The sequence below is a fragment of the Dama dama genome, chromosome 4 (genome assembly GCF_033118175.1).
Source record: "Dama dama isolate Ldn47 chromosome 4, ASM3311817v1, whole genome shotgun sequence".
Lineage (NCBI taxonomy): Eukaryota > Metazoa > Chordata > Mammalia > Artiodactyla > Cervidae > Dama > Dama dama.
In genome coordinates, this window is record NC_083684.1 from 8,512,429 (window position 1) to 8,538,843 (window position 26,415).

A 26,415-nucleotide genomic window follows, 5' to 3' on the forward strand; every position below is an offset into this window, starting at 1 on the left:
TCAAGTGGTGGGGATGTAGATTCTACTTCTTTTTTTAAAAAAAATGTTGTTTATTTTTTTATTTTTAGTTGTGATGGGTCCTCACTGCTGTGCAGGCCTTTTCTCTAGTTGCAACGACTGGGGGCTTCTCTTTGTTGCAGTGAGAGGGTTTCTCCTTGCAGTGGCTTCTCTTGTTGCAAAGCAAGGCCTCTAGGGTGCGCAGGCTTTAGCAGTTGGGCTCAGTAGTTGTCGCTCCCAGGCTCTAGAGCACAGGCTCAATAGTTGTGGTGCACAGGCTTAGATGCTCTGCAGCATGTGGGATCTTCCCAGACTAGGGATCAAACCCATGTCTCCTGCATTGGCAGGTGGATTCTTTACCACTGAGCCACCAGGGAAGTCCTAGATTCGACTTCTTGATGGAAGGGGCTGCTAAGTCACAATGCCAAGAGGTTTGGATCCAGAGAGAAAGACACATTTTTGTAAAACTATCAGAGTTATTATCAAAGGTGTATTTTTGACAGTATCACTGGGAGTGGGATGAATTACTGGAGTTGTTTTCTATTTGTTATAGAGAAGTGCTGCCTCCCTGTATCCATAAATAAATCCATGCTGAAAGGTTTGAGAGAAAAAAATGTCCAACTCCTGTTCTTCCAGCTCCTTGTTCAGGGACACAGTTTCAGTTTCAATACTTGGTTTAACAAAAGGGAGACAGTCTCTTTAAGATTTCTGTGAATGAATGAACAGAAAGTTAGACAAGCTCAGGAACTGACAGTCACGTTAGAAACAAAGACATTTCCATACTACAAGACAGTGTAGAAACTGCACTCCCCTTGGTCTGGCTGGAGTCTAAAACACCATCAGCGTTCATGCCTTTGGAATGTGATGTTCCCTCTCACTTGGACAATTTTTGTTAGTTTATTTTTATTTTATTTTTGTAATTTTACTTGGACAACTTTTAAAATACAACTAGCCTGTGGGAGACGTGTAAGCTCACATCTTAGTGTGAATTAGTCTCAGGTATTAGATTCTCTAATACCAGGAGGATCTGGGTTTAAGGGAGCCTGGAAAGAGGAGGAAGAAGACAAAGGAGAATTTGAAGGAGAAGAAGGTACTGTAGAAAATACTGTCAGCTTCTCATCCACCCTGAAGGATAATTCTTTAAGCACCATTGAGGCTGCTCTTCTGTGCTGTGAGGGCAAAGACAAAGTTTCAGGTAGAAGCTAGGCCAAGGTTTTGATTTTGTTAGGGAAATTAAAATGGAAGTAGTCTTGTTCAGGCTTCAGAAGCAGGAAAGCAGGCCACAGACTGACTTCTGACCCTGCCTGGACTACGTGCCTGCTTGCAAACACACCAGTTGTTACCAGGAAGCCAAGCGGCATGTTAGATCAGAGAGGGAATGGGTCTTGGATTTCCTTGAGCCCTTGGAGGCCTGGCCTGCTCCCTGGGGTTCCAGAAAATCTTGTGACTCACGAGGTGAAACAAACAGCATTGTAAAAGTTAAAGAAAAACCATCACTGCATTTTTGCTTGCAGACTGATGCTCATATCAGCTGGTAGCCTGGGATTATAAGCAGGAGCTCCCCAAACTGCAATTTGAAGTCTCACCCGTGGGTTAGACACACTGTTGGGGACTCTTCCCAACTGGGACTCCAGACTGCTGTTAATGAGGGACTTCCCAGCACTTTTGAAGTCTGGAGGTTGTTTGGCTCAATTTGGTGATGTGTGTGCTGTTACGTTTCTCTGTTGTTTTTCTCTTATTTTAATGACTATATATTGAAATGAAGTCAATCAATCCTCTATTAAATATTGAAATTGTTTATTGTGTGTGCAACAAATGGTTTCTTTTGTTAATGAATCTTTTGAACTTAAAAGTAAAACTTTCGGCAAAACAGATTTTCATTCCAAAAGGTAGGGATGGGGGCAAAGGAAGGGGAGGGATGAGCTACCCTGTCTAACATGACTGTTAGAGTGATTCCCAATGGACCACCAATGAAAAGGCCTTGAAGGACAGTCTTCGTGCCAGAGACTTCTGTATATAGTGGCGCTGTCCTTGGCAGGGACTGCCCCCAAAGCCTGGACGCCTATCTTTTTAGTTCTCTCTCTCAAGGCATTCAATCTTTATTTATTAATACACTGCACCCCCAGGTCTCTAACTCAGGATATTCTCACTTGTGTGTCTCAGGATACATGCACAAGAATGTTTAAGGGTGAGGTTCTTAAAAGGATGATTAAAATATCCATAGATAGAGGAAGGGGTAAGTAAGGTGCATAGTTATCTAAGTGACCTACTATACAGCAGTGAAAAAGAATGAGTTGAAACCATCACATTGGCATGGATGAATTTCAAATCATTTCTTCATACTAACTGATCAACTGAAGAAAGTTGTGGTAGAATATAGCATGATACCACTTACAAAAAGTCCTTATACATTTGTGCTAAGTCACTTCAGTTGTGTCTGACTCTTTGTGACCCTGTGGACTGTAGCCCACCAGGCTCCTCTGTGCATGGTTTTCCAGGCAAGCATACCAGAGTGGGTTGCCACTTCCTCCTCCAGGGGATCTTCCCAACCCAGGGATCAAACCTGCATCTCCTGGGGCTCCCGCATTGCAGCAGATTTTTTACCGCTGAGCCACAGGAAAGCCCATAATTTAGTGTACCTTGGTTATAAAATGATAGACAAACTTTTACCAGGAAGTCAGGATAGTGGCTCCTCCTGGAGGAGGGGAGAGGAATGTGAAGGCAAGGGACAAGGAGGAGGTTTCTGAGTTAGAGGTCATGTTCAAGTCTTTAACCAGGAGTGGATTTGTGATATTCTTTTTCTTCGACTTAAAAAATATGTACATATATATTTAATCATTGCTGTACTATGATACATATCACAATAAAGATAAGAAAAACATGATTTTGTATCTTTGAATGCTGTAGCAACTTCAGTGGAAACACTTCCCCAGTATCTAGATATATTGCATGTGAATCAAGTTCTCTTGTATCTGGAGCTTCGTGGAAAGCCTGAGAGATGTGGATCTAGAGTAGGGGAGGGAGACATTCCCATCGAGGGAGACGGTGTAGGGAAACTACAGAGGAGCAGCTGATAACATGGTGAAATAAAAGTCTGAGTAGAGGAATTTACCCCAGGGTGTTGATAAAAGAAAAGAAAAGGAAGAAAGGGAGAGAAAGAGTATCAGTTCAGTCACTCAGTCTTGTCCGACTCTTTGCGACCCCATGGACTGCAGCACACCAGGCTTCCCTGTCCATCACCATTTCCCCGGAGCTTACTCAAACTCATGTCCATCGAGTTGGTGATGTCATCCAACCATCTCATCCCCTGTCGTCCCCTTCTCCTGCTTTCAATCTTTCTCAGCATCAGGATCTTTTCCGATGAGTCAGTTCTTTGCATCAGGTGGCCAAAGAATTGGAGCTTCAGCATCAGCCCCTCCAATGAATATTCAGGGCTGATTTCCTTTAGGATGGACTGGTTGGATCTCCTTGCTGTCCAAGCGACTCTCAAGAGTCTTCTCCAACACCACAGTTCAAAAGCATCAATTCTTTGGCACTCAGCTTTCTTTCTGTCCCAACTCTCACATCTGTACCTGATTACTGGAAAAACCACAGCTTTGACTTTTGTCAGCAAAGTAATGTCTCTGCTTTTTAATATGCCGTCTAGGTTTGTCATACTTTTTCTTCCAAGGAGCAAGAAGTGTCTTTTAATATCATGGCTGCAGTCACCATCTGCAGTGATTTTGGAGCCCCAAAAAATAAAGTCAACCACTGTTTCCACTGTTTCCCCATCTATTTGCCATGAAGTGATGGGACCAGATGCCATATCCTAGTTTTCTGAATGCTGAGTTTTAAGCCAACTTTTTCACTCTACTCTTTCCCTTTCAATAAGAGGCTCTTTAGTTCCTCTTCACTTTCTGCCATAAGGGTTGTGTCATCTGCGTATCTGAGGTTATCGATATTTCTCCCGGCAATCTTGATTCCAGTTTGTGCTTCATCCAGTCTGGCATTTCATGTGATGTATTCTGCATATAAGTTAAATAATCAGGGTGACAATATACAGCCTTGACGTACTCCTTTCTTGATTTGGAACCAGTTTGTTGTTCCATGTCCAGTTCTAACTTCTTGACCTGCATACAGATTTCTCAGGAGGTAGGTAAGGTGGTCTGGTATTCCCATCTCTTTCAGAATTTTCCACAGTTTGTTGTGATCCACACAGTCAAAGGCTTTGGCATAGTCAATAAAGCAGAAGTAGATGTTTTTCTGGAACTCTCTTGCTTTTTCGATGATCCAGCGGATGTTGGCAATTTGATCTCTGGTTCCTCTGCCTTTTCTAAAACCAGCTTGAACATCTGGAAGTTCACGGTTCACATACTGTTGAAGCCTGGGTTGGAGAATTCTGAGCATTACTTTGCCAGTGTGTGAGATGAGTGCAAGTGTGCAGTAGTTTGATCATTCTTTGGCATTGACTTTCTTAGGGATTGGAATGAAAACGGACCTTTCCCAGTCCTGTGGACACTGATGAGTTTTCCAAATTTGCTGGCATACTGAGTGCAGCACTTTCACAGCATCATCTTTTAGGATTTGAAATAGCTCAATGGGAATTCCATCACCTCCACTAGCTTGTTCGTAGTGATGCTTCCTAAGGACCACTTGACTTCACATTCCAGGATGTCTGGCTCTAGATGAGTGATCACACCATCATGGTTATCTGGATCATGAAGATCTTTTTTGTACAATTCTTCTGTGTATTCTTGCCACCTCTTCTTAATATCTTCTGCTTCTGTTAGGTCTATACCACTTCTGTCCTTTATTGTGCCCATCTTTGCACAAAATGTTCCCTTGGTATCTCTAACTTTCTTGAAGACATCTCTAGTCTTTCCCATTCTATTGTTTTCCTCTATTTCTTTACATTGTTCACTGAGGACGGCTTTCTTATCTCCCCTCACTATTCTTTGGAACTCTGTTTTCAAATGGGTATATCTTTCCTTTTCTCCTTTGCCTTTTGCTTCTCTTCTTTTCTCAGCTATTTGTAAGGCCTCCTCAGACAACCATTTTGCCTTTTTGCATTTCTTTTTCTTGGGGATGGTCTGAATCACTGCCTCCTGTACAATGTCATGAACCTTCATCCATAGTTCTTCAGGCACTCTATCAGATCTAATCCCTTGAATCTATTTCTCACTTCCACTGTATAACTGTAAGGTATTTGATTTACATCATACCTGTATGGTCTAGTGGTTTTCCCTACTTTCCTCAATTTAAGTCTGAATTTTGCAATAAGTAGTTTATGATCTGAGCTACAGTCAGCTCCTGGTCTTGTTTTTGCTGACTGTATAGAGCTTCTCCATCTTTGGCTGCAAAGAATATAATCAATCCGATTTCGGTATTGACCATCTGATGATGTCCATGTGTAGAGTCTTCCCTTGTGTAGTTGGAAGAAGGTGTTTGCTATGATCAGTATGTTCTCTTGGCAAAACTCTATTAGCCTTTGCCCTGCTTCATTCTGTACTCCAAGGCCAAATTTGCCTGTTACTCCAGGTGTTTCTTGATTTCCAACTGTTGCATTCCAGTCCCCTATGATGAAAAGGACATCTTTTTTGGGTGTTAGTTCTAGAAGGTCTTGTAGGTATTCACAGAACTGTTCAAATTCAGCTTCTTCAGCATTAAGGGTTGGGGAAAGTCTTGGCATTCTGTGGTATTGAATGGTTTGCCTCGGAAATGAACAGAGATCATTATAACTCAATGAAACTAAGCCATGCCGTGTGGGGCCACCCAACACGGTCAGGTCATGGTGGACAGGTCTGACAGAATGTGGTTCACTGGAGAAGGGAATGGCAAACCACTTCAGTATTCTTGCCTTGAGAACCCCATGAACTGTATGAAGAGGCAAAAAGATAGGACACTGAAAGATGAACTCCCCAGGTCGGTAGGTGCCCAATATGCTACTGGAGATCAGTGGAGAAATAACTCCAGAAAGAATGAAGGGATGGAGCCAAAGCAAAAATAACACTCAGTTGTAGACATGACTGGTGATGGAAGTAAAAGTCCTATGCTGTAAAGAACAATGTGGCATAGGTGTTGTGGCCAGCACAGTGGGTAGGGCTCAAAAGTGGCTGACGCAGAGTTTGGGAAAAAGAAATTAGAGACAGAACTAAAGTTTTAAAGATGGGGCTGGGAGACTCAAGACCTCTTGGGCCAAGAGCCCTGTTCCTTGGAGCCACATCACTTTTATTGAGTGTCTTGGCAAGCAGAAAGGATCTGTTGTGCTATGATGAAGTCAGCCTCCTGTGTCCCTGGTCACATCTCCCATTTTATTGATTACTTTAAACATTTTATTGATCTCTGTTATTTTCTTGTACAAGGGCTATCACCTAGCTGGAGGTCATAGACCCACATATGCCTTGGGAAAACATCTTAGTGTGTGCACAAGCGCGTTCTGAACTTGCGCTGACCCGGCGTTCCAAGGTCCGCACTATGTTTTTCCTTAGCTTAGCAGGGCATGACAGCCCCAACTGATCAACCCAATGTACTTTCATTTCTGTTATGCTGTATTGCTATATTTTGCTTTTATTCTTTTCCCATGGTGATTTTCTCATGGCTTAGCCAGAGCAACAGGTGGCTGATTATTAACCCCTGCACATAGGAACCTGGAATGTTAGGTCCATCAATCAAGGTAAATTGGAAGTGGTCAAACAGGAGATGGCAAGAGTGAACATCGACATTTTAGGAATCAGCAAACTAAAATGGCACTGATATGACACTGAAAGATGAACTTCCCAGGTCGGTAGATGCCCAATATGCTACTCCTCTGAGCTACAGAAAGAGTATAGGCTGGAATAATCGGCCTTCCCAACCCACTTTAGACTAAACAATGCCATTCGGCCAGGGTTTCTGAACTCCAGTGCTACTGATAATCTGGGCCGGATAATCTTTGTTGTAGGGGTTGTCCTGTGAGTCCTAGGATGTTGAGTAGCTTCTATCCACCAGATACCAGTAGACATGTCCACGCCACCCCACCTCCCCTGAGCTGTAACTGCAAAAAATGCCTTTAGACATTGTCAGTGTCCCCCGAAGGGCAAAACCACCCCTGGTCATGATACACAAAGAAAATCTTTCACAAATGTTAAGTAACACATGTGGTCCATGCTCTTTAGACCAGAAAGAGCCCTACCTTTAACAGAGGGCCTCCTGGAGGGTTCATAGGCACGGCAATCATCAATGATCTCCTGCAACTGTGAAGGGCAATCTTCACCCACTGGCTCCCGGTGCCGGGACTCAGCCACCAGCTGGTAGATCTTTTTGGAATTACAACCTGGCATGGAAATGATATGATGGGAGGCTTAAAGGTTGCTCGGGCACCCACACATCCCTCTGGATGCTGCCGGCTGACATCAGACCTAGGGACTCTGAGAACTGGGGACACAGGAGCTTCCAGTGACCCCACTGACCAGCGCAGGCAGTGCCCACATTGAAGAAGAAAGCGTCCAGGACAGCACTGCTGTGTAACTCTAGTCTACCATCTGAGTCAGCTTTCACACTGGTTACCTTCAAATGGGCTCTTCCCAGTGGCGATCTCCCAGAGAACAATTCCGAAGCTAAAAGAGAAGCAGAAAAATGAGCAGTGATAACAAGTTTCCTTTTTTCCATGCCCCTGGAGCCATTTCCAGAAAACGCAGAGAATTTTCTTTTCTTTCTTTTTTTTTTGCACTGTGTAGCTTGTAGGATCTCAGTCTCCCCAACCAGGGATTAAACCCAGGCCATGAAGTGGGAGTGCTGAATCCTGACCACTAGCCCACCAGGAACTCCCCACAGTGAACTTTCTCATTACCATCCATTACATTCCACAGATGCTCCTCCCTAACAGCATTTGACTGGGACTTTCTTGTCAGGTTCATCTGAGAATTGGCATACGAACATGAACGTACCTGTATATTTCAGCTTTTATGTCGTATTTACTATACACATTTTCCAACCTCTGGGGAGAGATGTACGCAGCAGAATTGACTCTCTCTGCTTCTTTTCCCCCAGTTTGTCGGCTGATGGAAGTCTGTGTTTTGCTCAACTCAAATCCTGCAAGCTAGAGAGAGAGGCGACTCAGAGGCAGAAGGAAACGGCATGATCTCGGGTGGGAAGCAGAGGGCAGGGACTGGTGCTACACGTGACCGTCAGGGGATGGTCTTTTTCCTTCGGGATGTTTCCAGTGAGGTCTCCTGGCCATGTGGCTCCTCTTCTGGCTGCATCCCGGGTTCAAATCTATTATGGTGCATTGACCGAGAGAAACATAAAGAGGTTTCTTCTCTGTAAAAATCAGACAGTGAGGATTACTTGAAGTGATGGTTGTCAAGCACCTGTAAAACTTGGTATGTTTTTTAAAAATTAATTAATTGACTGATTTTTGGCTGTGCGGGGTCTTTGTTGCCGCGTGTGGATTTTCTCTAGCTGCAAAGAATGGGGCTACTCTCTAGTTGCGGTGCTAAATCTCTAATAGCGGGGGGCTACTCTCCAGTTTTGGGCTTCTCACTGTGGTAGCTTCTCCTGTTGGGAGCACAGGATCCAGGCGCATGGGCTTCAGGAGTTGCAGCACACGGGCTTCAGCAGTTGTGGCTCACCGCCGCATAAGACTTGGCATGCTGTAGTCATTCTAATATTACTACATTAGATATGTACAGGGCTTCCTCAGTTGATAACTCAACTCCACTGTGTTAGGATGGACAGGGGTGCCTGGAGCTACCAATGGCTCGTTTTCTCTTGGAGGCAGACAAAACAAAATCAAAGAAACAAAAAACCTCCAACACCATGGGGGATCCTTTCTGTCGTGTCTGACCCTACGAAGAAGACGCAGCACAAGTCATGGGAGAGTGTGTTCTTGCTCCGTGTACATCTGTCACCAGCACCATTTGTGAGGGCTGTCTGTGCCAAATGCAGCCAGGGAGCCAAAGCTAGCGGCCAGAATTAGATGCTTATGTGGCTCCTCCCTCTTTTAGTCACAAGTTCAGGGAGCGCCGACATCCTCTGACATCTGGCTCCACGCTAACCACCAGGGGTGAGGAGCTGAATAGCACATGTTACAGTCACACGTGATGAGCACCAAGAGAGTGGCATAGACACCGTGCCTTGGGAATACTTACTTATATTACACCAATGGCGGGGAGATCCAACCAGTCCATCCTAAAGGAAATCAGTCCTGAATAGTCATTGGAAGGACTGATGCTGAAGCTGAAGCTCCAATACTTTGGCCACCTGATGAGAAGAGCTGACTCATTGGAAAAGACCCTGATGCTGGGAAAGATTGAAGGCAGGAGGAAATGACAGAGGATGAGATGGTTGGATGGCATCGCTGACTCAATGGATGTGAGTTTGAGCAAGCTCCAGGAGTTGCTGAGGGACAGGGAAGCCTGGTGTGCTGCAGTCCTTGAGGTCACAAAGAATTGGATATGACTGAGTGACTGAACTAAATTGAATTGAGCGGTGGGGAAAGACATCTGAAGGGCAGAAAAGACCTGTCTCTTGATATTCAGAGAAAGCTATCTACAGATGACAAAGAGTATATTTTTTTAGCATTTGGAAACTGTGGACATGGGGTTAACAAAACCCTTTCCCTCATCCACAGGACAATCTGAATGTCAGTGAACTTTTTAGTTCTATTCCCCTGGGAACCTGTCAAAAACAGACTGCTACTTATGCTCCTAAGTAATATATATTGCTGCTGATTAATAAATGACCAGTGATTAGTAAGTCATTTATGGATGGGAGGTCGGAGCGGTGGGGACTGTGAAGAGCTATAGGGATGCTGGGTTATGTGGTGACGCATACCTGGCATGCCCCTTGTGGGGATGCTGGAAGGCATGTCTATGGAGTTGTTATAAAAAGAATATTGAGGACTTCCCTGGTGGCCCAGTGGATCAGAATCCACAGTGGATAAGAATGCATGGGACACAAGTTTGATGCTTGGTCCAGGAAGATCCCATGTGCTACAGAGCAACTAAGCCCGTGAGCCACAACTACTGAAGCCCGTGTACCCTAGAGCCTGCAGGCTGCAACTCCTGCAGCTCGAGTGCCTAGGGCCTGTTCTCCACAACATGGAAGCCTCTGCAACGAGAAGCCCTCGCTCGCTGCAACTAGAGAAAGCTCTTGCAAAACAACGGAAGACCCAGCGCAGCCATAAATAAATAAAAAACGCAGTGATACCACACACACACAAACTCCTCCAGTTTAAAAAAAAAGAATATTGACTCCTGCGAGTCGTGAGACTTCTAAGCTTCTCCTGCACCTGTGGAGAGGAGCCTCTTTCTGTCGCACTTGGGGTGAGGGCGAGGAGATTATCTCCTGGAGGATTGCGGGGGCTCCCATTGGATGGAAGGATTTGATGCCGCCTAGGTGGCATGCTGTTTCCTGCACGATACCCTTCTGATTGCCTCCAGGTGCCACGTGCGGGCCACGGCCAGTCTGTGAGTCTGGATGCCTCCTTGGACCTAAGACGACGCCCTCGTGGGTATTGCAGGGACACCGAAGCGGTGTCCAGGCATCTAAGAGGGGACGGCTCTTAGCCCGCCCCTGCTGGGTGGACGGGGAGGGGGAGACAAGCATCAGAAGGGCAGGGAGGATTGAGTCTGTCCAGTGGGGGTGTGGGGGGCGCTGTCCAGGCATAGGAAGCGCAGAGCTTGGTTCCACGGCGAAAGCAGAGAAACCAGTAGGCACAGGCTTTCAGGGAAACACACACGCCTCTCCCAGCACCAAACAGTCACATGGGTCAACTCAGAGGGTGCCCGCAAAGCCACGCTCACCTTCACGCTGTAGTCTTTAGTCACCAGGAAGCTCGTGCTGCTGATGTTCCTGTGGAGTTCTGAGGGTGTTTCCGAATGGTGCAGCCTGACGTGACCAAAGGCAGGGTATGTTAGTGACCTTTGCACAGACTTTCTTTCTTTTAAAAAAAATTTTATTTATTTCATTTTTGGCTGTGCAGGGTCTCTGTTGCTGTGTGGGCTTTTCTCTAGTGGGGGACAGTGGAGGCCACTCTCTAGTCACAGTGCTCCTCTCTAGTTTTGGGCCTCTCATTGCAGTGGCTTCTCTTGTTGCAGAGTGTGGTCTCCAGACACATGCGGGCTTCAGTAGTTGCAGCATGTGAGCTCAGTAGTGGCGGCTCCCGGGCTCTAGAGCAGAGGCTCGGTAGTTGTGGCCCATGGGCTCAGTAGCTCCGCAGCATGTGGAATCTTCCTGGACCAGGGGTCAAACCCGTATCGCCTGCATTGGCAGATGGATTCTCTACCACTGAGCCACCAGGGAAGCCCCTGCACAGGCTTTCTCGAAAGGCATGACAGTCACTACCAGGATAATGAGGTTGGTCAGTACCAAGCCTTCTTCTTGGGTAGGTATCCATGGGTTAGTGGGAAAACCAGGATGCAGAGGTGAGATCTGACAGCTGTGTGCTGCACGCTTCTGTGGGGCTCTGCCTGGGAAGTGCTGAGCGGAGCAAAGGGCTGAGGCATGGCTGGATGGTTGGGCCATATCTAGGACCCTTCTGCTTGAAACAGAATGGAAAGCTGGGGTTTTCACCAACTCAGTAAGTGGTGGGGACTTCCCAAGTGGCACTAGTGGTAAAGAAACTGCCTAAGTTCTTCGGATGAATGGAGCTCCTGCCTCCCATTTTGGACTTCTATTACAGAGTCAGCCTCAGGTTGGATTCTCCCAGAAGCAGATCATGAGCATGGACTGTACAAGTGACTGATTAGGAAGGTATTTCCAGCAATTAAGCTCTCATGCCACAACTACTGAAGCCTGAGCTCTGCAACGAGAGAAACCACCGCAGTGAGCAGCCTGGGCTTCACAACTGGAGAATGGCCCCCCGCGCTCCACAGCTGGAGAAAGCCTGTGCAGTGACAAAGACCCAGAGCAGCTAGAGATAAATCAGTGAGTGAAACTTTAAAAGAGAAGATAGTCCCAGGAAACCAGTGAGGGAGGTGTGGAAGCAGGGCAGAGAAGGAGGAGAAATCAAGCAAGGGCGTGACTTCAGGTGAAGTTCCAGGCTCAGCCTAATCCCATGGGGACCTCTGGAGAATGACTACCCCTCAGGGTTTTTCTGCATGAAGCAAAGGAGCTGGACTTTTGTACCCACACCGGGTGTTGAGTGACTACGGGTTGGGGTGAGGGAGGGGAGGAGAGAAACAGGGGCAGGGGCTATAAAGTTCCTGGGCGTTTTCAGCTCTCAGGGCCTAGGCGTGCTAGCATCCGTAGATGTTCCTCTACAGACGGCGGCGATGAGCTGTTAGCAGCAAAGTGTGCTGAGTGGTGGGTAACAGTGTAGATCAGGTAAGAAGGATCAGCGGTCCTCTGGATAGGCACTGACAGTGTCCCCTACAGTCCGAAATTCCTTCTCACAAAACCCACTAGTGTACAAAGTTGAGAAGGAATAAACTGTATGATTTCCAAGAAACAGCTAAGGAAGTATTCCCCAAAGTATGGGATAAGTGGTATGCAAGGTGATAGAGTACGAAAGGTATTCTTCTTTTAATTCCAATCTTTCTGGTTATGTCAAGAGGAAAGTCTCAGTTTGGTGCTGGATGTCTTTGACACTTCTCTAAATCTGCTAACATCTCCTCTGCGAAAAGATAATGCTAGTCTGAATTGCAGATCTTTTGCTAGGCAGAGACATTTAACCAGAATTTAATGACATTGTTTTGGTTTTATTTGTGGTCACCTATTTGTGCTAAGTGAGTCTGGTCTCTAATTTATGGTAGTAATAGAAAATGTCCCCTGTCCGTTTTTTCCTAACTTATTTAGGTGTTTTTTTTTTTTACAAAGTGAGCTAATTGAAAGGAAAATATTAAATAAATAATCTTGGCATTACTGTGAATATGGTAATAACTACCTATGTGGTCTGTTAGTGACTGACTTTTGGGGGGCCTTGGGCTAGAGGAACCATAGATTATATGCGAGAGTAGGTAGAGTTGGTGGATAAAATATAGAACATCCAGATGACTTTGAATTTTGAAAAATCAATACTTTAAAAAAAAGAAAGTACTAAAAATGTATAGGGTTTATATGGAATTCTGTATATCTGAAATTTCAGTAAAAGTATATCTGGTGTCATATTTGGAACATACTTACATTGTACTAAAATTGTTTATTGCTTATCTGAAATTCAAGTTTAACTGGACCTCTTGTATTTTTATTTGCTAAATTTGGTGATTTGCTCAAGGAGGCTTCCAGCCTTTTCTCTGCTTGTCTCTGGGTCAAGCGGAAAGGGAGGCAGACTCATCCTCTCCCTCTGGGCGCCCTCTGCCCACGCTGGTACCTGTACAAGCCTCTGGCTGCCCCCAGGGTCAGGATGACGCGCTTGGCCAGGGTGAGGTCCTTTTCCCGATCCAGCAGCTCCCTCAGGGTCCCAAGCTCACAGTACTCCATGACGATGGATAACTGAGGGGGCGTCACTGATGGAAAAGAGCCGATCGCTGTGAAGATCCATCCTGCTCAGAGGTCCTGATCTCTGTAGCCCGTCCCACCCTCTCTCTAAGAGACAGACGCAGCTCTGCTGTGCTTCTCCATCCCCGTCTCACATGGTTTGACTCCTTGAATGAGTCCAGTACCCACGGGATCCCATATCTCTTCTCTGTGGCATATGGCATGTCAGAACTCTACACTTCCCCTGGTTATTTGAGTAACTGACTCCCCGACTCAACACTACAACCCAAGAGGGCAGGGTCTGCTGTGTCCAGACAGTGCTCACGGGAAGTTGAATGAATATGTTGAGTAGGGGAGCTCAGACAGGAAGCTGAGGCCTCAGGGCAGGGCCATGAGACGTGTAAGAACTGACGCACAGAGTCAGTCAGTCACCTTGCTGTCACCCGGGAGGATAAATGCTACTAGAAGTTTTCCTTTAGCCTGGGATTCTGTGCTCCAAAGTCAGGTCATCTGAGCCTGTGCAGAAACTTCCAGAGGGGCTAAGAAGGGAGCTGCTCTGTGCCGTCTGTAGGCAAAAGCAGCAAAACATAACCAGCAGGAGAGGCCACACTGTGAGAGGAAATGCAGCCACATAAAAAGAAAATGAACCTGACAAATGAAGCTCTTGGTAAAGGGCAGGTTAATTTAGCTTTTAGATTCGCTCTACACTAATGATCAAGGTTAGATTCCTTATTTGGGTCAGTCAGCTTTGCAATGTTTTATTGCAACAAAAGACACTCGTCACCCAGGTCAGCATGTGAACAAGCATCTCCTTGGTTCCCAGGGAATCAGCAGGAAGAGATGTCGTTGCATTAGTGCAAACCAGCCCTCAGGCTGAAGCCACCTTCAGGCCTCTTCTCCTGAAAGAAGATGGGAAGCTGCATCGTGGGATGTGAGAAAATGAATGTCAATAATAAAGCACTGTGCAGATGCCACCCTTTGAGCTGCTGTAGTGAAACAATGCAGGAAAGCACAGAGACACGTGACATACCAGACAGAGCATGCCCAGTCCTAGAGGCACCCTTACCTGCTTCATCAATGCAAATCCCAAACATGCGCAGGATGTTGGGGGAATCAAACTTCTTCATGGTTCTGATTTCATTATTGAAAGTATGCCTCACTATTCTATGAGAATAAAAAGGGAAAACAGGCTTTCAGGATGGGGAGATCCTTCAGAAAACCGTCAGTGTAGTGACCGTCTGTATGCACGGGGCTTGAGGGATCATCGGCCTTCCCTGGTGGCTCAGACAGTAAAGTGCCCGCCTGCAGTGCGGGAGACCCAGGTTCGATCCCTGGGTCGGGAAGATCCCCTGGAGAAGGAAATGGCAACCTGCTCCAGTATTCTTGCCTGGAGAATCCCATGGACTGCGGAGCCTGGTAGGCTACAATCCATGGGGTCACAAAGAGTCGGGCACGACTGAGCGACTTCACTTTCACTTGAGGGATCATCAGCATCTCCCAGGGGTGAGGGTAAGACATATACAACCTGTTCTAGAGTCACCTGGTAATTCTTAGTCAACTTAATATATGCATACCCTATAATCCATCAGTTCCTCTCCTAGCAATACAGCCCCAAGAAATTCCCATACAGGGCCACAAAGGGATACCTATGGCAGCATTATTTTTGATGGGCAAAAGTTAGAAGCAGGTTGTGTTCCATCACTGGAAAAAGAGGCAAAATGTGGATTTCCACCATGGATAGCAGTCAGAAGGAAAGGACTACAAGCTCAGTACCAGTGTCACGACACTGAGTGAGAAGGGTAAGAATAGCAGGCGGCAGACATGTCACACTACCGTGAACATTTAAAATGCACACATAAAAAAAAACCACACACATATAACAACAGCAAACATTTTGCAGGAACACATACAAACAAAATAATTTATCGTCTGTGAAAGGGATGGGAAAGCAAGAAACAGGAATGAAAGGGAATCTGCCTCTAAAAATATCTAAATACATGAATAAACAAGAGACGTTTCTAGAATTGACTTTGGAAGACATACCTTCAAGTCTAGACTGTGTTCCTTAATAACAGAGAGCAAATATTTAACCCTCTGGGGTCTGAGCTCCCCCTATCAAAACATGGAGACAGTCTGCCCCTCTCCTTGAGGAGTTACAGACAGGAAGTAACTAGGGGACAGAACCATACAAAACAACTCACCCAATGCCTTGGGCCTGGGAGTTCTTGAATACTTTTATGGCCACTGGAGATTCGTGGTATTTTCCTTCATAAAGAGTGCTGGATTCATTTTCCTTTAGTAGGATCCAATCGGCTTCTGGAAGCTCCTCCTTCTTAATCTCCTTGATTTGATCTTGTGGGAACCCCTTCTTGGGTTTCTGTGAATCTGACCTTATCCCTAGGACAGAAGGTAATAAAGAGTCAATAGCTGAGGAGGGTGTGTCATGAGGGAAGAGGCATTTTAGCAACGCTTGAGGGGGAAGCCCCACCTAGTGAACCAAAGCTGGGTCTGCCTGGAGCTTCTGATTGCCTCCTCCCGGGAGAGAGGTCCCAGTGCCTCTGAGTGATCGGTAGAGACACAGCCGATGGTAACAGGAATGTCTCACGTACTTCTTTCCCCTCTTCTTCGGATCCTGCCTTCTCCAGCCTACGCCCCATCTCAATCCATCTCTCTCATCTCCTCCTACTGCACAACATCTTGGCGCCTGGGCGTTTGGCACCTTGTCTAGTGAGTTCAGTCCTAACAGGCAGATACACAGTTTAAGCTCAGTAACCCCACTGTTATGCGTCTTTCCTCTCCCTTACTCTGTGCCATGGCTGGGAACTCTCAAAAGGCAGTCTTTCTCTCTATCTTAGTTTCCTCTACACATAGGCTCTAGCATAAAGCAGAGACTCACAGATGTGTAGAATGGATAAGCATTTTTAATTTGATTTGAATTTCTTTTTTTTTTAATTTTTAAAAACTTTTAATTTCGTATTTGGGTGTAGCTGATTAACAAACAATGTTCTGACAGTTTCATGGGTACAGCAAAGGGACTCAGTCATACATATACACGTATCAGATTCTGAATTTCTTCTTGGAAATTTCAGCAAATGAGCTGAAGCTTTGATGCTATCTAGAGGAAGTCATCAGGGGACTTCCTTGGAAGTCCAGTGGTTATGATTCTGAGCTTCTATTGCAGAAGGCATGGGTTCAATTCCTGGTCAGGGAACTAAGATCCCACAAGCCACAAGGGAAAAAAAAAAAGAGAGAGAGAGAGAGGAAGTTGTCAGCACTTTGACAGGTGCTGGAAGATATCTTGCTGGTCAAGAAACCCTCTTCAAACACAACCCCATGCACAAAAGCCTGGGCCAGCCATGAACACATCCCCAAAACCTGTGGGCTGCTTGCAGCCATCCAGCCCAGAAAAAGGACCAGAGAGGGGTGGGGGAGCCTGAAGTTCCTAACAAACTCAGGATTTCTAGTTTGGGGCAGCCAGAAGCAGCAGGGCACATGACAACTCACAGCTCCTCACGGCTTCGATGGTTTCCTTCATGTTGTCCAGTTGCCTCAATAAAGTTTTTACAGTTTCTTTCTCTGCAAGAAAAACAGCAGCAAACACTCAAAAACAGAAATGCTCAGTAAAAGCACAGAGATACCCTTTTCTCATCTCTCATGTTCGCTACAGTAGGAATGATTGCTGTTCACAAATATCTGGCTCTCCACTTCTAAGCAGACAGGAAGTGCCCTTATGCATGACTGCATGCCTTGCTTTGGCCAAAAAATGAAGTGAAAGAACTTTTCAGGGAAGTCTGTGTCAACAAGAAAGTGCCACAATACTGAGACATCCGGGGGGATGACAGCTACCTGAGCGTCCCCTGGACTTTCTCTGAATGAGAAAAAGACATTTCCTTCTCTAAGACACTGAGGTTTTTTTTGAACCACGGTATAATCAAATCTATCCTGACTTATATATTCAGAAATATGTTAAAAATGTATCCTATACTAGATAGGGTGACCAACCATCCTAGTTTTCTCAGGACTGAGGAGCTCTGAGGATATGAGACCTTCAGTGCTCAAACCAGGAAAATCTCATCAGACAAACACATACATGGTTCGTAGCCATAATATTTCTATAACCTATGTGGAAGTTAATCTGGCAACCTGTATCAAAGTTTTAAAATGTCCATACTTTTTGATCTAGCAATTAGACTCAGTAACTCAACTTCAAGGAATTTTCCCTAAGGAGATCCTGAAATACATACAAAAAGACTCACTGTAGAACTATTAATAATAGTGGAAAACTGGACACAATTTAAATGTCCATCAATAGAGAGCTCCTTGAATATATCTGGTCCCTATAAACCAACGAATACTAGACAACTCTATGAGGATTTATATGGAAGAATATTTAATGAGCTTATTTGATGAGAAAAATAAGAACAGTGCACTTAATATGCTATTGATTGTACAACAACAAGAAAGAAAATATATACTTGACTCTCCAAAAGGCTATTCAAGAACCTGGTAAGAGAGCATGTGTCTGGGAATGGAACTTTGCCGTCAAGGGTGAGAGGCAGATTTCCACCTCCTGCGGGGTCCTTTTCGTGCCTTCTGAATTTCGTCCTATGTGAAAGTATTACCGAGTCAAAATGTTTTCACACAACTGCAGGAAGTATAGCCTTTCCTCCAAGTTGATGACACCGAGGTGCCTCCTTCTACCAGAAAGTGGACCAATGAACGCTAAAGATGAGGAAGACCAGGGACCAGCCCTGCTCTTCAGCAGGATCAGCTGCTGCGATGCGTTCAACGTCATTTCAACCCAATTCCTGACTCCAGTTTTCCTCAGGGGTAGGTGTTTGGTTGAGGGAATTAAAAATGCCTCACTCTTCCTCATGAAAAAAACAAGCAAACAAAAAACCGTTCGCCTACAGGTCTCTGGTGGTAGGTGTTTGGTTGAGGGAATTAAAAATGCCTCACTCTTCCTCATCAAAAAAACAAGCAAAAAAACAAACAAACAAAAAACCATTTGCCTACAGGTCTCTGGTGGCAGGTGTTTGGTTGAGGGAATTAAAAATGCCTCACTCTTCCTCATCCAAAAAACAAGCAAACAAAAAACCATTTGCCTACAGGTCTCTTCCGTATCCAATTTGTGATGCTGGAGAGTCTCCGGCGCACCTGACTGAGGAGGCACCATCTTCCACATCAAGGGGGAGAACGGTTATCCCTCTGAGTTCCAGTGCCCGGAAGGTTCATTGAAACTCTCCCCTTAACTCCTCTCCCTCCACCCACACCCCTAATAAGAGGGAGGAATCCGGAATTAACATCACCACAATCTGCAAAAGTGTAAAGTCATATCTGTGTCCATCGTTCCCTCTCCAGCCCAGCCCGTGTCTCGTCCCCTTGGAGCCCTGCCCTCCGCTCAGTCCAGCCCGGGCCACTCTGACCCAAGCCCCTGCCACGTGAGCACAGCCTCGGACGTGGTCTCCTGACGGTACTCGCACCTCCACTCTTGCCCCGGGTCTGCGGAGTCACTGGCCCCAAGCCTTCACTCCCATGTCGTCGCATCTACACGCTGGCTGTAGCCTCATGGCGGGCACCCCACTCCACTCAGAAGTCTGGAATTCTGAGTCTCGTTGACAGATACCTTGCCAAACCTCTTCAACCTTCCTGATTTTCCAGTAAACCAAAATGAGACTAATACACCTGCATGTGCATCCCCCCACCTGAAAAAAATCCTCACCACTCAGTCCTTGGAGAGCTTTCCTGTCCTCCTCTGCATCCTGTTGATCTTCTTGTTGCCAGGACGCTCCTGGGTTGAGGCTTGAAGCGTGCCTCCACTGATCCACCTGGAGCAGCAGAGAGAGCTCCTCCCAGACATCGCTCAGCCTCTGGTTCACCCCACCAAAGACTATGCTGTCATGCCCTGCTGTTAGAAACTTCTGCATATTGGACTTATTGCTGAACTTGTCTATCTGCTCCTTAGCTTCCTCTAGGGCAGCCTGGAAACGGCTCAGCGCAGTGGTGATCTGGGAGGGCAGATTCCTCTCTCCTTGGTCCTGGAGCATTTGCAGAGGCTGCAGCAGGCCCTGGACTCGGTCCCCTAGACGTCGGCACTGTTTCCGGCAGTATTTCATCTCCCCACACTGGTTGTAGATAAGCTGGCCTAAGGAGATGATCTGCTTCAACTGATCCATACCTGGAAGAAACTGATGGGATCTGTGTAAGTCCTGGGACCCTCTTTCATATTTACTACTGGGATAAGTTAACATCAAGGGTGTCTGTGATTTAAATGGCTGAAGAGGTCTTCCTATTGTTTTCATGTAAGGTAGAGATGGCTTGCGTCCACCAAAAGCTTCCAGTTTTAGCTGGGAAGTACTGGCTTTGCTAGGGGCTTCCCCAGTGGCTCAGCAATAAAGAATCTACCTGCAATGCAGGAGATGTGGCAGGAGCCATGTGTTCGATCCCTGGGTCGGGAAGATCCCCTGGAGGAGGAAATGGCAACCACTCCAGTATTCTTGCCTGCAATATCCCATGGATGGAGGAGCCTGGCAGGCTGCAGTCCACCGGGTTACAAAGAATCCAATATGACTTAGTGAATAAACAACAAATTGGCTCAGCTAGGACTACATCCCCCAAACTTTCCTGAAGCTTGATGGGGCCATATGACTATTTCTCACCCAAGGGGTAGGAGCAATAAAGTGTTACTAGGGGTTTGAGTCAGGTTTGTCTCCTCCACACACTGTCAGCTGGTAGTATAGGAGGATGTAGCCCTGAGTGTGGTGGAGCTCAGGAATGAAGAATCCTGGATCCCTGAAGCATCACTTGGAGGAGAGCTGCTCATAAACCTGGAATGAATGTCATGGACTGCTAAGTGAGCAAGGAATAAACTGCTATTGCATTTGAATCATTACATTTTGGGGTCAGTTTGTTAAAGCAGGTCAGCCTATTCTAACAAGCATATCCTGCCAAAGTATAGGGGTGACCATAGGACAGTGGGTTGAAATGCTCAGATCTTGTCTAAAGAAGGTAAGGATTACCTAGTAAAGTCAACAGCTGCTGCTCTTCAAGGATAAAGGGCCCAGTGGTAGAAGATCTTCTAGTTTTTAGAGAGCAGTTAGAAATCTGGATTTTTAATCTCTCAATTTAAAATCCTGCAACCAAGTCAAAAAATGTTTTAAAAACTATGCAGTCCAAGACTGTGTTGGTCAAATAAACTTTGTTTGCCAACTGAAGATTGCCTTTGAAGCCTCAGTTTACAACCTTGGCCACAGCCAGCTGAGGACATTCAGGACTGTAATAGAAGCCGGATGTTAATCTCAAACTTTTCTTTCTGTGTCTTTCTTCAATGCTTGAGCATGCCTGCCTCCGTGGTCCACACCTTGTTCCCTCTCTATTGTATTTTTAGCACTCTGTAAATTTGCTTCACCCTCCCCTGGCCGATGCATCAGTAAGACTTCTTGTTATAAGTGCTGGTCCCTCAGAGGCATTTGCATAAAAACTAAGAAATTTTCCAGGCTCAGAAGAGTTGTGGTAGACATTCGTGTTGCCTACACAGTATCCATTTCTCTGTTTTCTAATGCGCTATGTGTGTGCTCAGTTATGTCCTACTCTGAGGCCCCATGGACTGTAGCCCACTAGGCTTCTCTGTCCATGGGATTTTCCAGGCAAGAATGCTGGAGTGGGTTGCCATCTCCTACTCCAGGGGATCTTCCCAACACAGGGGTGGAACCTGCATCTCTTGCCTCTCCTGCGTTGGCAGGCGGATTCCATACCAATAGTGCCACTTGGACTACCTTCATATTTTCTGTAACAATCTGTTCCTCCTTTAATCAGCAATCTGTTTGTGGGGCTCTGGCCCTATCCCTGGTTCTAAGGGTGAGGCTTGATGTCTCTAAGCCAGAGGTTCTAAACTAAAGGTGATTTTGCACCACCACCACCACTGGAACTTTTGGCAATATCTGGAGACAGTTTTGGTTGCCACAACTGTGGACTGGGTGTTCCTGACACCTAGCAGATAGAGGTCAGGATGCTACAATGCATAGGACTGACCCTGCTCCCAACAAAGAACTATCCAGCCCCAAATGTCATTAGTGCAGGGGTTGAGAAACCTTGATCTAAGCCATCAGACAATTCCTCATAGCTTATCACAGTGATTGGTTCTAAACTAGGCATCTGGGCTACTTTGAGGGGAATGTTTGCTGGGGAACTTCCTGGCTCCTCTAAGACAGCCCAGGAAGCCAGCTTCTAACTCTCAGTCTTTCTCGGAATATGAATAGAACTCTGATTCTAAAGCTGTGGAATCAGGCTAACCTACAGATGGCAGAATGGAAAGAAAAGAACCCAAGCCCTTGATGACAACACTGAGCCACTGGTTCGAATTGATCCTGAGGTCTACCCCGTTACTCAATGACAGGCTTCAAGAACCAATAACTGTCTCTATTGCTTAAGCCAGTTTGAATCATATTTGCTGTACATGCAGCCAAAAGCAACTAGGTTTAGTAATGAATGATGCTAACAGCGAGGACAACGAATCGCTCTATTTACCTGGTATAGGCTAAGTGATTTGGAACCAGGAGGTCACAGTGGTTATCTTAATTTTGTAGATGAAGATACTAAGTTAGGGACAAGGTTGCATTTAAATAAGTACAGGGCCACGGAAACAGTTTCCAACGCAGTTTTAAACAAAGTTAATCTCAACAGTTCAATGAAACAGGTAGGAGTAGTGTACTAGTTAGGAGAAAGTAGTTGGCCTGGAACCAAATCTGGCTTAAAAACGCAGTAAAAAATTAGTAGAAGTGAAACCAAACAAGCAACTAATTGATACTTTTTGTTGTTATTGTCTTAGCATTACATTGATCTAGGAAGGGAAGTAACAGGTGTTAGGGCATGCCTAAAAAAGATTCAAGGGGTCTCAGGCTACCCAGCTATTCCTAGTTGCTAAGCAGAGAGATTCAAGGCCATTTTTTTGGGACTCCTGGGGGCAGTGAACTTTATGCCTTTCTCTGGTCTACTGGAGACAGAAGCAGATGTGAAAGTGTTGCTCAGGAAAACTTGAGGATTTCAGCTTCATAGTTCCACCCTTCAGTTCTTATTCAAAAAAACCATATCTCAGCAATAACTAGTCAAAAGATAATGGGGAAAATACCCAACTCATCTTAAGTTAAGCAACAACTTAAACGAATTCATTTCACAGGAAAAGTGATGACGTGGTATGAAGAAAACCACGGAAAACAAAGCCTCAAGAAATGGAGAGAACTATTATTTATTTTGGCTGGGGAGATTAAAAATTACAAACCTGGAAATCCTTTTCAAATATAAATCTAATTTAATGCAGTTCCAGTAAAACTCTCAATGGTACATTCTGGTATTGAAACTAAATGATCCTCAAGGTTCATTTGAAAGAGGAAATTAGTAGGACTAGTCAGGATTCTTGCAATAAAATAGGGACCCATCTATCAGATATTAAAATTATAATAACTAAAATTGTTTAGGGCTTATTGAGTATAGGATAAAGATATCAAAAGGATGAAAGGGAATATAAATACATATACACTGTTACTCAACAATGTGAATTTCTAGGAATTTGTGCTGTAAAGAAGGTCCTATGTGTATAGATAGATGGATGCTAAGGATGCGCACTGAGGTGCTAATTATAATATGTAAAACTGCTAACATCCCTAATAAGGTTATGTTATAGGTCCCTTGCAGGAAAACAATGAGGGGTAAAAGTCACTAATTTTAAAAGTGAAAAATCTTAAAATGGTTAGTAACAATATAAATCCATGAAAAATTCTGATGCCATTTCCCCCTCTCCTCCAAAAACGGGCATCAAGCATCCTTTTCTGATGAGACTTTTAACACAGAGTTATTCCTTTTGTGCCTAAAACGGGCTCTGGAAAAGGAAGGGGGCATTAACCCTCAAGACGTGGGATCAGCTCCCGGCATTTCCGCACTGACTGCCCGCGGCGGGGCTGCGCAGGGCTGTGGGCCGGCTTCCGGAGGCCCCTCCACGGCGACCCCCACGCGTCCCCTCCCCTACACCGTCCCCACGTGTCCACTCCCCTACACGGCGGGAGAGGGAGGCCGCACCCTCGGGGCCGAGGAAAAGAAACCAACCGGTCCTGAGTTCCGGGAAACGGGCCTGTGGCTCCCCCCTCACCGCCCCGGATCCCGGCTGCGCCCTGCAGCCCGCGCGCCCCGGGCGCGGCGCCCGCCGGGACGCCCGCCGGACTCACCCCGTCCTTCCCGGAGCCGTCCAGTCGGTCCGGGGCGCGGTTCCCGGAAGGCACCGCGGCTTCCCGGACTTTCAGCCCCCCGACACGAAGTCTGCGGCTGGAGACCGGGAGAGGTGCCGGGTCGCGTGCCTTGTAGCCCGCCGGCCGGCAGGCCCGGAACAGACGCCAGCGGCGGGGGGCGGGCGTGCCCCTCGGAAGCCCGGCGGCCTTCTGCTCGCCGGCCCTGCACGCCGCCCTCGCGGCGGGCCCCGTCAGCCTGTCGGGCGGGGAGTCTGACGCCCTGCTCGGAGCGGTCACGGGGAGCTGCAGCCGCCCCCAGGCTCAGGCGCCTTGGTTCCCTAGACCTCTTTCCAGGCGCTTCAGGCAGAAGGCCCTCGCTTCCTCCTGGTATTCTCCCCCCGCCCTGTCCACCTCTCCCCCACCTTACCAAAATTTCTCAGCAACTCTTTCGAGCACCTCTTTCGAGTGCCACGTCTTCTGCTTGGGGCTGGGGACTCAGAAAAGAATAAGGTCCCAGAAACTAGTACAGCGAACACCCAGTATGGGAAAGATTAGGTGAGGAAAAAAAAAAAAAACCCAAAAACAGAACTAGAGAGAGGGTGCTCGTGTCTGCTTCTCGGTGCTTGAAAATACCGAGTGTGGGGGGAAAGAGCCAAGGAAGAGACACACAGGCGCGATGGCTCGGGAGAGGTGTGGGCGGGTGTGGGTGCGGCGGAAGCCAGCTTCCTCCTCCAAGGTCGCAGCAGAGACTTCTGTTTCGGTCCATGGGATTCGGTCCATGGGAAACTTCTGTTTCCGCCCATGGGATTCTCCAGGCAGGAATACTGGAGTGGGTTACCGTTTCCTTCTCCAGGGGATCTTTCCGATCCAGGGATCATACCCGGGTCTCCCGCATTGGAGGCAGACGCTTTAACCTCTGAGCCACCAGGGAAGCCCTTACTAAAGCTAGCTGGGTCCTTAGCTAGGAAGTCTGAGCAATGTCATTCATTAACTCATCAGACTGTTCCCTCCGGAAGGATAGAATTGGATTGTAAGAGAAGACTTTTTGAGTAGGGAAGACCTGGGTGGAGGATGTCTGGGGTGTTTATTCATTTACATTCTCTTGCTATTGTTCTTCACCTACTGCATTGTCAGTTTTCTGCATTGTCAGGTTCCCTGGAAGTCTGCGGAAAAGAATCAGGTCCATGTGATTTACTGAAGAAAGCCTCTCAGGATCGAGGGTAGGAGGGGCAGTGGGAGAAAACTAGCTCCGCGAGGATAGCTGGTCTCGGTGGAGACTAGCTTCAGCCAGACTCCATGGAGAAGTCTGGAGAAAGCAGCTCTGGAGCGAAAGCAAGCTCTGGATAGATCAGAAGTTAGGTCACAAGAAGTCTTAACAAATTGAAGAAGACTGAAATCATACCAAAAGATGGTCATCTTTTCTGACCAGAGTGGAATGAAACTAGAAATCAATAGCAGAAGGAAAACTGGAAAGCTCATAAATATGTGGAAATTAAACAACTCTTGAACAACCATTCTGTCAAAAAAAGAAATCCAAAGAAATTCAGAAAGTACCTGGAAATACAAAACTTAGAGGATGCGACAAAAGCAGTACTAAGAGCATAGCAATACACATATATAAGTTCATAGCAATACATGCCTACATAAAATAGGAGAAAGGGCCTTCCCGGGTGGTCCAGTGGTGAGAACCTGCCTGCCATGCAGGAGACAACTTCAGTCCCTGGTCTGGAAGGATCTCACATGCCACGAGGCAACCAAGCCTGCACACAGCTACTGAGCCCTCTGCTCTGCGAGCAGAGAAGCCACCACCGAGGAAAGCCGAGACACCACAGTGAACAGCCCCGTTCACTGCGCTGGGCGTCCCTGGGGGCTCAGCTGGTAGAGAATCCGCCTGCAGTGCGGGAGACCCTGGTTCAGTCCCTGGGTCAGGAAGATCCGTTGGAGAAGGGCTAGGCTACCCACTCCAGTGTTCTGGCCTGGAGAATCCCAAGGACTGTCTAGTCCACGGGGTCACAGAGAGTCCAACACAACTAAGCAACTGTCCCTTTCACTTTCACTTTCTCACCACAACTAGAGAAAGCCCACACCCAGCAAGGAAGATCCAGGGCAGCCGTAAATTAATTAAGAAAAGGAGAACGATCTCAAACAACCAAACTTTCCACTTCAAGGAACCAGAAAAATAAGAACAAACTAAGCCCAAGGCTAGCAGAAGAAAGGAAATAACAAAGAGTAGAAATAAATGAAATAGAAAAATAATAGAAAAAATGTGAGATGGAGTTTATTTTTTAAAGATAAACTCTACAAACCCTTAGCTACACTAAGGGGGGAAAAGAGAAAATTTAAATAAAAAGAATCATCAGTAAAAGACATTACAACTGATGTCACAGAAATAAAAAAGAATCAAAAGAGACTGTAATGAGGAATTCCCTGGTGGTCTAGTTTTCACTGCCATGGGCCTGGGTTCGATCCCTGGACGGCAAACTAATATTCCACAGCACAGACAAAAAAAAGACACAGAGAGACTCTGATCAATTATGCCAACAGACTGTGTAAACTAGAAGAAACAGGTAAATTCCTAAAACATACCGCCTCCTCAATTATATGCCAACAGACTGTGTAAACTAGAAGAAACAGGTAAATTCCTAAAACACACAGCCTCCTAGGACTAAATAATGAAGAATAGAAATTCTGAACCTGCTTGCTCAGTTAGTAAAGAATCTGCCTATAATACTGGAGACCCAGGTTGGATCCCTGTGTCAGGAAGATTTCCTGTAGAAGGAAATGGCAACCCACTCCAGTATTCTTGCCTGGAGAATCCCAAGGA

General features: G+C 46.2%; 1 protein-coding gene across 6 annotated transcripts; it reads right to left on the reverse strand.

The window, feature by feature from the left end:
- Nucleotides 1-467: 467 nt before the first annotated feature.
- MLKL (mixed lineage kinase domain like pseudokinase) lies at nucleotides 468-24,487 on the reverse strand. Of its 6 annotated transcripts, XM_061137731.1 has the most exons (12): nucleotides 24,019-24,487; nucleotides 20,394-20,507; nucleotides 19,097-19,562; nucleotides 16,879-16,950; nucleotides 15,576-15,771; nucleotides 14,441-14,538; nucleotides 13,268-13,424; nucleotides 10,761-10,845; nucleotides 7,902-8,053; nucleotides 7,522-7,571; nucleotides 7,148-7,288; nucleotides 468-705 (listed from the first exon to the last, which is right to left on the reverse strand). In XM_061137731.1, the coding sequence occupies exons 3-12, from the start codon at nucleotides 19,548-19,550 to the stop codon at nucleotides 674-676; spliced, it is 1,437 nt and encodes a 478-aa protein (XP_060993714.1). In that variant the 5' UTR covers nucleotides 19,551-19,562; nucleotides 20,394-20,507; nucleotides 24,019-24,487; the 3' UTR covers nucleotides 468-673. The 6 variants fall into 6 exon arrangements, with proteins under 6 accessions (XP_060993714.1, XP_060993710.1, XP_060993718.1 ...); XM_061137727.1 differs by lacking the exon at nucleotides 20,394-20,507 and having other exon boundaries at nucleotides 24,019-24,485; XM_061137735.1 differs by lacking the exons at nucleotides 20,394-20,507; nucleotides 24,019-24,487 and adding an exon at nucleotides 23,592-24,005 and having other exon boundaries at nucleotides 19,097-19,552.
- Between the last annotated feature and the right edge of the window lie 1,928 nt (nucleotides 24,488-26,415).

What these genes read in the sequence shown, in the direction of transcription:
- MLKL (XM_061137731.1), bottom strand. Translation starts at nt 19,550, where the DNA reads ATGGATCAGTTGAAGCAGATCATCTCCTTAGGCCAGCTTATCTACAAC. An exon ending in AGCTCTCCAAGGACTGAGTG is followed by an intron (nt 16,951 to 19,096) that starts GTGAGGATTTTT and finishes TTTTTCTTGCAG; the next exon opens with AGAAAGAAACTGTAAAAACT. An exon ending in GCAGCCAGAGGCTTGTACAG is followed by an intron (nt 10,846 to 13,267) that starts GTACCAGCGTGG and finishes TGGTCACGTCAG; the next exon opens with GCTGCACCATTCGGAAACAC.